The following is a 13485-nucleotide window of genomic DNA, read 5'->3' as shown; positions in this document are numbered from 1 at the left end:
AGACCAGTACTGTACCTAGACCATGGGGTCAGACTAGTATTATACCTGGACCATGGGGTCAGACTAGTATTATACCTGGACCATGGGGTCAGACTAGTATTGTACCTGGACCATGGGGTCAGACTAGTATAGTATTATACCTGGACCATGGGGTCAGACTAGTATTGTACCTGGACCATGGGGTCAGACTAGTATAGTATTATACCTGGACCATGGGGTCAGACTAGTATTATACCTGGACCATGGGGTCAGACTAGTATTGTACCTGGACCATGGGGTCAGACTAGTATTGTACCAGGACCATGGGGTCAGACTAGTATTGTACCTGGACCATGGGGTCAGACTAGTATAGTATTATACCTGGACCATGGGGTCAGACCAGTATTGTACCTGGACCATGGGGTCAGATTAGTATTGTACCAGGACCATGGGGTCAGACTAGTATTGTACCTGGACCATGGGGTCAGAGTAGTATTGTACCTGGACCATGGGGTCAGACTAGTATTGTACCTGGACCATGGGGTCAGACTAGTATTGTACCTGGACCATGGGGTCAGACTGGTATTGTACCTGGACCAAGGGGTCAGACTAGTATTGTACCTGGACCAAGGGGTCAGACTAGTATAGTATTGTACCTGGACCATGGGGTCAGACTAGTATTGTACCTGGACCATGGGGTCAGACTAGTATTGTACCTGGACCATGGGGTCAGAGTAGTATTTTACCTGGACCGTGGGGTCAGACTAGTATAGTATTGTACCCGGACCATAGGGTCAGACTGGTATTGTACCTGGACCATGGGGTCAGACTAGTATTGTACCTGGACCAAGGGGTCAGACTAGTATTGTACCTGGACCATGAGGTCAGACTAGTATTGTACCTGGACCAAGGGGTCAGACCAGTACTGTACCTAGACCATGGGGTCTGACTAGTATTATACCTGGACCATGGGGTCAGACTAGTATTATACCTGGACCATGGGGTCAGACTAGTATTGTACCTGGACTAAGGGGTCAGACTAGTATTGTACCTGGACCATGGGGTCAGACTAGTATTGTACCTGGAACAAGGGGTCAGACTAGTATTGTACCTGGACCATGGGGTCAGACTAGTATTATACCTGGACCATGGGGTCAGACTTGGCCAGGCGTTTCAGTCCTTCCACCAGCTTGGGCAGGTCAGCAGGGTTCTTGCACTCCACCGCCACCCTGACCACGGGACTGACGCTGAACTTCATCACCCTCAGGTTGTGGGCGTGCTCGAAGGTGGAGATGGTCCCGGTCTTCACCAGGAATTGGTCTACTCCCACCAGACCCACGATGTTGCCGCAGGGCACATCCTCAATGGGCTCTGTGTAGCGCCCCATCATCAGAATGGTCCTGGGAGTCAGAGGGAGCACAGCAGAGTTTAGTGAAGTCTACCAGTTATAATTTTAATTTGTCAGAGCACCTCACATTTTCTAAACAGTTGTCGTAGGACAGTCACACACACACCACTCCAGTCGTGTTCCATAGGACAGTCATATAGTTTCACCATATTAAAACGAGAGTTAATTCATCACTAAATCACATGAAATGAATAATAATCTCCAGAAATGACTGTCAAAGCAACACAATATGTTGGGCTTTACAATTATGGCGAAATCTCTGAGAAATGTGGGGGTAAAGTGATTTTAAAAAGTCACAGAGGGACATGCCAAAAAAGCTGAATTTAGCAAGTGCTCATTCATATTTAAAAAAATATATATTTATTTAATTTTCCATTTGGTCTCTATTAAAAGGACACTTCATGCTTTTAAAATTCAAATATTGGTGCACAATTTCTACTTACAATATACATTTGGACACAAAAGATCCTCATTTGGTTGAGCAACCCTCCTGTGTTTGAGCTGGTAAATAGGACATGTATGTATTCTAGCTCCGTGTACCTCTGAATGGGTTTAAGATACAGGTCCTCCTTCTTCCCAGGAGTGTAGTTGGGTCCCATGATGCGAACCTTCTGCCCCGTGGCCACCATACCGGAGAACACGCGGCCGAAGGCGTAGAAGCGACCCTTGTCGCTGGTGGGCACCATCTTGGAAATGTACATCATCAAGGGAGCTTTGGGGTCGCAGTTCTTAATGCCTGGGAGGGTTAAGAGGGAGGGCGATCAGGGGATGTATGATTTTCGGGAGAAGGTTGAGAATCTGAACTGGGATCTGGGTAGTTAAGCGTCTCCCCCTGATTCACCGTAGTCTGGTGATGTAGCCAGCTCTTCTATTGTTTGGCTGTTGGCAAGACTTTTGGTATTACGAAGAACAAAGAAAGAGAGAGAATTGTCTAATGTACAAATGAACTGAAGCACCAGGCTAGACTCTGACTCGCCCATTGTGGACTCTTCGTCCCTGGGCCCTTCATACTACTAGCAGGCTGGACTGACTCACCCACTGTGGACTTGTTGTTCACAGGGACCAGTACAACAGTCAGACTGAAACACCAGTTACTGCTACTGCTGCTACTGCTGCTACTACTGCTACTGCTGCTACTGCTGCTACTACTACTACTACTACTGCTACTACTGCTACTACTGCTACTACAGCTACTACTACTACTACTACTGCTACTACTGCTACTACTGCTACTACAGCTACTACTACTACTGCTACTACTGCTACTACAGCTACTACTACTACTACTACTGCTACTACTACTACTGCTACTGCAGCTACTGCTACTACTGCTACTGCTACTACTACAGCTACTGCTGCTACTACTACTGCTGCTACTACTATTGCTACCCCACCACCACTGCTACTACAGCTACTGCTACTACTACTGCTACTACTACTACTACTACAGCTACTGCTGCTACTGTTGCTACTACTACTGCTACCCCACCACCACTACGACTACTACTGTTGCTGCTGCTACTACTACTACTACTACTGCTACTACTGTTGCTGCTACTACTACTACTACTACTACTGCTACTACTGTTGCTGCTACTACTACTACGGCTGCTGCTACTACTACTGTTGCTGCTGCTACTACTACTGTTGCTGCTGCTACTACTACTACTGCTACTACTGTTGCTGCTGCTACTACTACTACTACTACTGCTACTACTGTTGCTGCTACTACTACTACTACTACTGCTACTACTGTTGCTGCTACTACTACTACTGCTACTACTGTTGCTACTACTACTACTACTACTACTACTACTACTACTACTGTTGCTGCTACTACTACTGCTGCTGCTGCTACTACTACTGCTGCTGCTGCTACTACTACTGTTGCTGCTACTACTACTACTGTTGCTGCTACTACTACTGTTGCTGCTACTACTACTACTACTACTGCTACTACTGTTGCTGCTACTACTACTACTGCTACTACTGTTGCTACTACTACTACTACTACTACTACTACTACTACTACTGTTGCTGCTACTACTACTGCTGCTGCTGCTACTACTACTGTTGCTGCTACTACTACTACTGTTGCTGCTACTACTACTACTACTACTACTACTACTACTACTACTACTACTACTACTACTACTGCTACTACTGCTGCTGCTGCTACTACTACTATGGCTGCTACTACTACTACTGTTGCTGCTGCTACTTCTACTACTACTACTACTGCTACTACTGTTGCTGCTACTACTAATACGGCTGCTGCTACTACTACTGCTACCTCTGATACTACTACTACTACTGATACTACTACTACTGTTGCTACTACTGATATTGCTACTGATACTACTACTACTGATACTACTGCTACTACTGTTGCTACTACGACTGATGCTACTACTACTGATACTACTGCTACTACTGTTGCTACTAAGACTAATGCTACTACTACTGATACTGCTACTGGTACTACTGCTACTACTACTGCTACTACTGCTACTACAGCTGCTACCACCACCACCAGGCTAGACAGGCGCACCAGTCTACAAACTCACCCATAGCGGCCTCGTCGTCGCCAGGCCCCTCGTAGAGCAGCTCACAGCGGTACCTCTGAGCCGTAACGGGGGAGGGCAGGTGGATGGTGATCATCTGGAGCAGAGCGTCCCCCGCTGGCAGCCAGCGGCGCATCACCGCCTGGGGGACGATGAAATACAACATTATACTGCATCTCTATGGACCAGGGATGTTCAGTAGGGTATACCAGGGATGTTCAGTAGGGTATACCAGTATGTTCAGTAGGGTATGCCGGTATGTTCAGTAGGGTATGCCGGTATGTTCAGTAGGGTATGCCGGTATGTTCAGTAGGGTATGCCGGTATGTTCAGTAGGGTATACCAGTATGTTCAGTAGGGTATACCAGGGATGTTCAGTAGGGTATACCAGGGATGTTCAGTAGGGTATACCAGGGATGTTCAGTAGGGTATACCAGGGATGTTCAGTAGGGTATACCAGGGATGTTCAGTAGGGTATACCAGGGATGTTCAGTAGGGTAAGCCCGGTATGTTCAGTAGGGTATGCCGGTATGTTCAGTAGGATATACCAGGGATGTTCAGTAGGGTATACCAGGGATGTTCAGTAGGGTATACCAGGGATGTTCAGTAGGGTATACCAGGGATGTTCAGTAGGGTATACCAGGGATGTTCAGTAGGGTATACCAGGGATGTTCAGTAGGGTATACCAGGGATGTTCAGTAGGGTATACCAGTATGTTCAGTAGGGTATACCAGGGATGTTCAGTAGGGTATACCAGGGATGTTCAGTAGGGTATACCAGGGATGTTCAGTAGGGTAAGCCCGGTATGTTCAGTAGGGTATGCCCGGTATGTTCAGTAGGGTATGCCGGTATGTTCAGTAGGATATACCAGGGATGTTCAGTAAGGGTATACCAGGGATGTTCAGTAGGGTATACCAGGGATGTTCAGTAGGGTATACCAGGGATGTTCAGTAGGGTATACCAGTATGTTCAGTAGGGTATACCAGGGATGTTCAGTAGGGTAAGCCAGGGATGTTCAGTAGGGTAAGCCAGGGATGTTCAGTAGGGTAAGCCAGGGATGTTCAGTAGGGTAAGCCCGGTATGTTCAGTAGGGTAAGCCCGGTATGTTCAGTAGGGTAAGCCCGGTATGTTCAGTAGGGTAAGCCCGGTATGTTCAGTAGGGTAAGCCCGGTATGTTCAGTAGGGTAAGCCCGGTATGTTCAGTAGGGTAAGCCCGGTATGTTCAGTAGGGTATACCAGGGATGTTCAGTAGGGTATACCAGGGATGTTCAGTAGAGTATACCAGGGATGTTCAGTAGGGTATGCCAGGGATGTTCAGTAGGGTACACTGGTACAAAATGTCTTCAAAAAAATATATAGACAATTTATTACACAAGTTTAGGTAGTTAGTATCTCTCTCAGTTTCACTCAGTTTTATCCAATTTCGTTCCGACTGAACACGACCCTGGTCAGTCTTGGATTTAATGGCTAATTTCTCCACACAACATTTCTGAAGTGGTGACATACCTTCAGCAGTGGTTTCCCCTCTTTCTCCTTGTCATCAGCATCGAGCTTCACATCCAGTTTCTTAATCAGCTTATCGGCAGTCTCTTTGTTAAAATTCATGATGGCATCGAACACCTTTGGTCAAAACAAGATGAATGTGAATGTCACATTTATTTATTTCAGATGTGTGTGCTACACCCAACGAAAAAAAAAAAACTCCAGTCATATATAATCAATCTTAGATCTTTGGCATAAACAAACCTTAAAGATGGGATCCAGGACGAGTTGGCAGAATGTACGTGGGAGCTTTTCCCCAGCAGCGTTGGTGGCTGATTTACTGAATTTACCACATGACGGATCGAAGAACCTGGAGAAACAGACGTGATCATCAACTGCACTGTCCTCTGGAGTCATTGCTGGACACAGGTTAAGCCGGGTCCTTTTTCAAAGGAGAATCTCCATTGAGTTGGCTTTTTAGTCAGGACCAGGCTTAACCTGTGTCTGGAAAACTGACCCAGAATCATCCACTGAAGTGCTCTCCAACACTCTCTCCTCTCCTCTCTCTCTCTCCTCTTTCTCTCCCTCTCCTCCCTATCTCCTCATCTCCCTCTCTCTCCTCCTTCTCTCCCCTCTCCTCCTCCTTTCTCTCCTCTCCCCCTCTCTCTCCTCATTTCTCTCCTCTCCTCCTCCCTTTTCTCTCCTCTCCCTCTCCTCCTTTCTCTCTCCTCTCCCTCTCCTCTCCTCCTTTCTCTCTCCTCTCTCCTCCACTCACTTTTCTCCCCACAGTTTCTTCATCATGTCCTCCACCTTCTTGCAGCGCTCCTCTGGGTTCATCTCTGTCTTTTGGTCTCCCTTGGCTGTGAACTTGGCCACGTACATCTCAGCAAACTGCTTCAGAGTGAAGGCCCAGCCGTGGAGACCCGAGCCGAAACCCACTGTGCCCACCATTGGGTCCACCTACACAGGGAAACACGGAACAGACACATTAAGGGGATCGAACTAGTGGTCCTCTGCTTTGCAAACACACGTGACTGCCCACTTTTAACATACTTACAAACATACACGTAACATACTAGCCAGTTGCCCCACCGAGTATTTCTTTTGCATTTCAGGGACCAAGTGAAACCATTTTGAGCTCTGGAGTGAACTTATCGTACCCTCTGAACCCTGTGGAGTGGTCTTATCGTACAATCTGAACCCTGGGGAGTGGTCTGACTGTACCATCTGAACCCTGGGGAGTGGTCTGACTGTACCATCTGAACCCTGTGGTCTGACTGTACCATCTGAACCCTGTGGTCTGACTGTACCATCTGAACCCTGTGGTCTGACTGTACCATCTGAACCCTGTGGTCTGACTGTACCATCTGAACCCTGTGGTCTGACTGTACCATCTGAACCCTGTGGTCTGACTGTACCATCTGAACCCTGTGGTCTGACCGTACCATCTGAACCCTGTGGTCTGACTGTACCATCTGAACCCTGTGGTCTGACCGTACCATCTGAACCCTGTGGTCTGACCGTACCATCTGAACCCTGTGGTCTGACCGTACCATCTGAACCCTGTGGTCTGACCGTACCATCTGAACCCTGTGGTCTGACTGTACCATCTGAACCCTGTGGTCTGACCGTACCATCTGAACCCTGTGGAGTGGTCTGACCGTACCATCTGAACCCTGTGGAGTGGTCTGACCGTACCATCTGAACCCTGTGGTCTGACCGTACCATCTGAACCCTGTGGAGTGGTCTGACCGTACCATCTGAACCCTGTGGAGTGGTCTGACCGTACCATCTGAACCCTGTGGAGTGGTCTGACCGTACCATCTGAACCCTGTGGAGTGGTCTGACCGTACCATCTGAACCCTGTGGAGTGGTCTGACCGTACCATCTGAACCCTGTGGAGTGGTCTGACCGTACCATCTGAACCCTGTGGTCTGACCGTACCATCTGAACCCTGTGGTCTGACTGTACCATCTGAACCCTGTGGTCTGACCGTACCATCTGAACCCTGTGGTCTGACCGTACCATCTGAACCCTGTGGTCTGACTGTACCATCTGAACCCTGTGGTCTGACTGTACCATCTGAACCCTGTGGTCTGACTGTACCATCTGAACCCTGTGGTCTGACTGTACCATCTGAACCCTGTGGTCTGACTGTACCATCTGAACCCTGTGGTCTGACTGTACCATCTGAACCCTGTGGTCTGACTGTACCATCTGAACCCTGTGGTCTGACTGTACCATCTGAACCCTGGGGAGTGGTCTTATCGTACCATCTGAACCCTGGGGAGTGGTCTGACTGTACCATCTGAACCCTGGGGAGTGCTCTGACCATACCATCTGAACCCTGTGGTCTGACCGTACCATCTGAACCCTGTGGTCTGACCATACCATCTGAACCCTGTGGTCTGACCGTACCATCTGAACCCTGTGGTGTGACTGTACCATCTGAACCCTGGGGAGTGGTCTTATCGTACCATCTGAACCCTGGGGAGTGGTCTTATCGTACCATCTGAACCCTGGGGAGTGGTCTTATCGTACCATCTGAACCCTGGGGAGTGGTCTTATCGTACCATCTGAACCCTGGGAGTGGTCTGACTGTACCATCTGAACCCTGTGGTCTTACCGTACCATCTGAACCCTGGGGAGTGGTCTGACTGTACCATCTGAACCCTGGGGAGTGGTCTGTCCGTACCCTCTGAACCCTGTGGTCTGACCGTACCATCTGAACCCTGTGGTCTGACTGTACCATCTGAACCCTGTGGTCTGACCGTACCATCTGAACCCTGTGGTCTGACCGTACCATCTGAACCCTGTGGTCTGACCGTACCATCTGAACCCTGTGGTCTGACCGTACCATCTGAACCCTGTGGTCTGACCGTACCATCTGAACCCTGTGGTCTGACTGTACCATCTGAACCCTGTGGTCTGACCGTACCATCTGAACCCTGTGGTCTGACCGTACCATCTGAACCCTGTGGTCTGACCGTACCATCTGAACCCTGTGGTCTGACCGTACCATCTGAACCCTGTGGTCTGACCGTACCATCTGAACCCTGTGGTCTGACCGTACCATCTGAACCCTGTGGTCTGACCGTACCATCTGAACCCTGTGGTCTGACCGTACCATCTGAACCCTGTGGTCTGACCGTACCATCTGAACCCTGTGGTCTGACCGTACCATCTGAACCCTGTGGTCTGACCGTACCATCTGAACCCTGTGGTCTGACCGTACCATCTGAACCCTGTGGTCTGACCGTACCATCTGAACCCTGTGGTCTGACCGTACCATCTGAACCCTGTGGTCTGACCGTACCATCTGAACCCTGTGGTCTGACCGTACCATCTGAACCCTGTGGTCTGACCGTACCATCTGAACCCTGTGGTCTGACCATACCATCTGAACCCTGGGGAGTGGTCTGTCCGTACCCTCTGAACCCTGTGGTCTGACCGTACCATCTGAACCCTGTGGTCTGACCGTACCATCTGAACCCTGTGGTCTGACCGTACCATCTGAACCCTGTGGTCTGACCGTACCATCTGAACCCTGTGGTCTGACCGTACCATCTGAACCCTGTGGTCTGACCGTACCATCTGAACCCTGTGGTCTGACCGTACCATCTGAACCCTGTGGTCTGACCATACCATCTGAACCCTGGGGAGTGGTCTGTCCGTACCCTCTGAACCCTGTGGTCTGACCGTACCATCTGAACCCTGTGGTCTGACCGTACCATCTGAACCCTGTGGTCTGACCGTACCATCTGAACCCTGTGGTCTGACCGTACCATCTGAACCCTGTGGTCTGACCGTACCATCTGAACCCTGTGGTCTGACCGTACCATCTGAACCCTGTGGTCTGACCGTACCATCTGAACCCTGTGGTCTGACCGTACCATCTGAACCGTTACACACTGACCATGATGCTGCCCATGGGCCCGCCCTCGTCCTCTCCGTAGGTGGCGATGATGACGTTGACGTTCTCTACGATGCGCTGGAAGGTAGCAAAAAGGGCGTCGGGTTTCAGCTGCAGCTCCAGCAACGCCCGGTCCATCTTGTTCATCATCAGAACAGGCTTTATCCGCTCTGCGATGGCCTGTCGCAGCACTGTCTCGGTCTGAACACACACACCTGCGACGGAGGGGAGAGGTTGGTACAGCACCACCTTAGAAGGGCATTAGTTCATCAAGGTGCTTGCAAGCTGCAACAAGGCCGTAGGCAGAAACTGTAAAGGAGTAGATTTTTTGTTGTATAGTTTGTCAGTGTTCAAATCTGTCATGATACACGTGTATAATAAATACGAATATTGCTATACTATTTAATAATGGTATTTAATATAGCTCTTTTCAAGGACCCACAGTATGATGTATAAAAGGCCTATCATGGTTGACTGTTGTACTACCTATTGTTGTTTGCTAACTGGGATCCTACTCTAAACAAACCACAACTTATAAAGGCTTTATAGGGCATTTGTAAAGTATTCATAAGCACAATAAATAAAAATGTCACAAACCAGTGATAAGCAAAGTCATACTATATAAAAATTTAAAAAATAGTGAAATAATTGTTGTGTTGCCAAATGTGGTATAATCCTTTTGCTTACCCTCCAGAATAACTAGCAACGTAAATGTCGTTTTTTATCATCTGAAAACAATATTTGACTAAATGGTTAGAAAATACATTTAAAAAAAAAGTATATTTCAAAGTTACAAATATTTTAGTGTTCGGAGCGACCTCCAATTCCTGACGTGTTCGTATCTGAGGTCCTCCAGCACACTATTTGTAGTTCTTTAGTTGTATACCATTATAGTACGTGCACACTATTTGTAGTTCTTTCGTTGTATACCATTACAGTACGTGCACACTATTTGTAGTTCTTTAGTTGTATACCATTACAGTACATGCACACTATTTGTAGTTCTTTAGTTGTATACCGTTACAGTACGTGCACACTATTTGTAGTTCTTTAGTTGTATACTGTTACAGTACGTGCACACTATTTGTAGTTCTTTAGTTGTATACCGTTACAGTACGTGCACACTATTTGTAGTTCTTTAGTTGTATACCATTACAGTACGTGCACACTATTCGTAGTTCTTTAGTTGTATACCATTATAGTACGTGCACACTATTTGTAGTTCTTTCGTTGTATACCATTACAGTACGTGCACACTATTTGTAGTTCTTTAGTTGTATACCATTATAGTACGTGCACACTATTTGTAGTTCTTTAGTTGTATACCATTACAGTACATGCACACTATTTGTAGTTCTTTAGTTGTATACCGTTCCAGTACATACACACTATTTGTAGTTCTTTGGTTATATACCGTTACAGTACGTGCACACTATTTGTAGTTCTTTAGTTGTATACTGTTACAGTACGTGCACACTATTTGTAGTTCTATATAATATCTCAATGTGAGAGTCCTTGTGAGTAAGATTTCTAATGTATGTATAAAGGCCAAATAACCTTGAACTTTTAAGCATCATGGGCTGTTACTGGGGTGTGAGCGAGCCAAGCATTGGATGCATTACAGCCAGGACACTACAAGACTGTGTCCAAAACAGCACCCTAGTCACTACTTCTGATCAGAGCCTCGTAAAGTTGTTCGGATATTGGACACAAGCAGTGCACTATATAGGGAATAGGGCGCCATCAGCCCCTTCCTTGTCATACCTGAGACGCAGTCTACTACAACTAGTGCCCCGTCAGTGACGCGGAGAGCAGCCGTCACCTCGGAGGAGAAGTCCACGTGACCGGGAGAGTCTATGAGGTTAATGAGGAAGCCAGAGCCATCCTTACACTGTTTGATGAAGGCCAAGTCATTCTCAGCCAATTCATAGTACAGAGAGATGGCTCTGCAGGGAGGAAGAGAGGGAGGGAGGGAAGAGAGAGAGGGAGGGAGGGAAGAGAGAGAGGGAGGGAGGGAAGAGAGAGAGGGAGGGAGGGAAGAGAGAGAGGGAGGGAGGAAGAGAGGAGGGAAGAGGGAGAGGGAGGGAGGAAGAGACATGTAACCATTGTGACCATCGTACATTTAATGTCTGTCTCTCAATCACTCTCACACAGTGGTATATTAGGGTACAGGATACCAGGGATAAGGTCAAGCATCTCTAAGTAGATTGGTCTTTTAGGTTCATAAATGAATAGGATTTTAGGTCATTTGTGGTGTGGTCAATAATAATTCAAATGCATGTTGCTTGTTGAACAACTTAGTTTTGTAGGTCTACCTCAGATTCCCTAAGAGAATATTACCCTTACAAGGTTACACACTTATAGGAGAAAAAGGGACATATTGTTGTAAAAAAAACTAAAAACATTTGTATATTACACTCTCTGAGGAGGACGAGGTATATTGTCTTGAGGGAAACACATACGTTGACTTGATGGTGATGCACCTCTCCTGCTCGTCTTTCCTGGTGTCTGTGAAACGCGTCTCACCAGCCCGGGCGCCTGCGATGATGCCAGCCTTGCACACCAGGGAGTCTGTGAGAGTGGACTTCCCATGGTCCACATGGGCGATCACAGACATGTTCCTGATGTTGGACTTCTTGTCCATGATCGCACGGATCTGGTCTACTGTAAAATTCACCTGGAAAGGGGAGGTGAGATCTGATCTTTTGTAAAAATTCACCTGGAAAGGGGAGGTGATCTGGTCTATTGTAAAATTCACCTGGAAAGGGGAGGTGAGATCTGGTCTTTTGTAAAAATTCACCTGGAAAGGGGAGGTGATCTGGTCTATTGTAAAATTCACCTGGAAAGGGGAGGTGATCTGGTCTTGTAAAATTCACCTGGAAAGGGGAGGTGAGATCTGGTCTATTGTAAAATTCACCTGGGAATGGGAGGAGAATGATCTGCTCTACAGTAAAATGTACCTGGGGAGGAGAATGATCTGGTCTACAGTAAAATTGACCTGGTGAGGAGAATGATCTGGTCTACTGTAAAATTGACCTGGTGAGGAGAATGATCTGGTCTACTGTAAAATTGACCTGGTGAGGAGAATGATCTGGTCTACTGTAAAATGTACCTGGAGAGGGGGGGTAAGATCTGCTCTACTGTAAAATGTACCTGGGGAGGAGAATGATCTGGTCTACTGTAAAATTGACCTGGTGAGGGGTGGGGATTGTTAAATTAATTCCAAAGCCAATAGCCTAATCATTTGCTGCAGTAACCTATAGGCTATGACGCATCTAAGAGAGGACACTATAACCCCAGCTTGTACACCTGCATGGTTTCATTGTAACAGGTGCATTTGTTTACAATGACAACACTGGTTCTTACCTGTAGCCCATGTAGTAAACTGGGCCTGGGTCTAGCCTACAGGGGCAGGCAGCGTTGCCCAATGTGAGCACGTGAAACTTTAATACGGCCATCCATCTCAGGGAACGGCGTGCTTGTGCTATTTATAACACGGGGCCGAGGGTAATGGTATTCTGTCTGACTGTACCCCTGCATTGGCACGCACATTAGGCCCGAAGCCTACCGAAAAGAACACTATTTAAATTCAAAAGAAACACTACGAGACGAGGTGTTGTTTACAGCAAATGTATTCAGTTAGCCTGCAGCAACTAATTCAAGTTCCACAGATGACTTTATTGTCTTGTTGATAAATAAGCCTAGTCACATTACATAGGTCATGCTTTACTTCGATTTGTAGAACGAATAACACATTTTGTTAACGGTGTGACATGCTTTCAATAATCACAGCATCCTTATTAGGCTAGTAAGCAATTAATACATTCCGTTTCATTTTTGATAACCATTTGTTAAAATTCTGCATACGTCATCGACAATAATAATAAAAATGATATTAATTTGAAAACCGTCGCTTTTAGAAGAAAGACAAACATTGTTAATGGCTGTAATTTGTCAAAATATGTTATATAGACTTACCATGATAGCGGTTCTTTATATCCCCAGCCTCAGCCGGTTGTTCCTCTCTTTCGGGGTGCTAGAGGGAAAGAGAGACTATGACGCACTGGTCTTGGTTAAACTCTGCGACAGCCGGCACTCTGGAAGTCATGTGGAATATGTCACGAAGTGTCATATGGACCC

General features: G+C 47.1%; 1 protein-coding gene and 1 long non-coding RNA gene across 2 annotated transcripts in view; both read right to left on the bottom strand.

Annotated features, from left to right (window-relative positions):
• Positions 1-1094, bottom strand: part of LOC116374791 (uncharacterized) — a 2665-nt gene extending 1571 nt beyond the window's left edge. The window contains exon 1 of the long non-coding RNA XR_004210721.1: positions 236-1094. This is a non-coding gene — a long non-coding RNA (uncharacterized LOC116374791). The remainder of the gene's footprint in view (positions 1-235) is intronic.
• LOC109879533 (elongation factor 2) overlaps positions 1-13485 on the bottom strand; it is a 19565-nt gene extending 6080 nt beyond the window's left edge. The window contains exons 1-10 of the mRNA XM_031829550.1: positions 13324-13485; positions 11808-12022; positions 11110-11291; positions 9349-9560; positions 6208-6392; positions 5697-5802; positions 5457-5570; positions 3955-4093; positions 1928-2123; positions 1121-1379 (exon numbers count right to left, since the gene is read on the bottom strand). Coding sequence (XP_031685410.1) covers positions 1121-1379; positions 1928-2123; positions 3955-4093; positions 5457-5570; positions 5697-5802; positions 6208-6392; positions 9349-9560; positions 11110-11291; positions 11808-12022; positions 13324-13326 — 1611 coding nt within the window. The 5' untranslated portion in view covers positions 13327-13485. The remainder of the gene's footprint in view (positions 1-1120; positions 1380-1927; positions 2124-3954; positions 4094-5456; positions 5571-5696; positions 5803-6207; positions 6393-9348; positions 9561-11109; positions 11292-11807; positions 12023-13323) is intronic.

The sequence above is a fragment of the Oncorhynchus kisutch genome, linkage group LG8 (genome assembly GCF_002021735.2).
Source record: "Oncorhynchus kisutch isolate 150728-3 linkage group LG8, Okis_V2, whole genome shotgun sequence".
In the NCBI taxonomy this organism is placed as follows: domain Eukaryota; kingdom Metazoa; phylum Chordata; class Actinopteri; order Salmoniformes; family Salmonidae; genus Oncorhynchus; species Oncorhynchus kisutch.
This window is presented reverse-complemented; position numbering and strand designations above follow the sequence as displayed.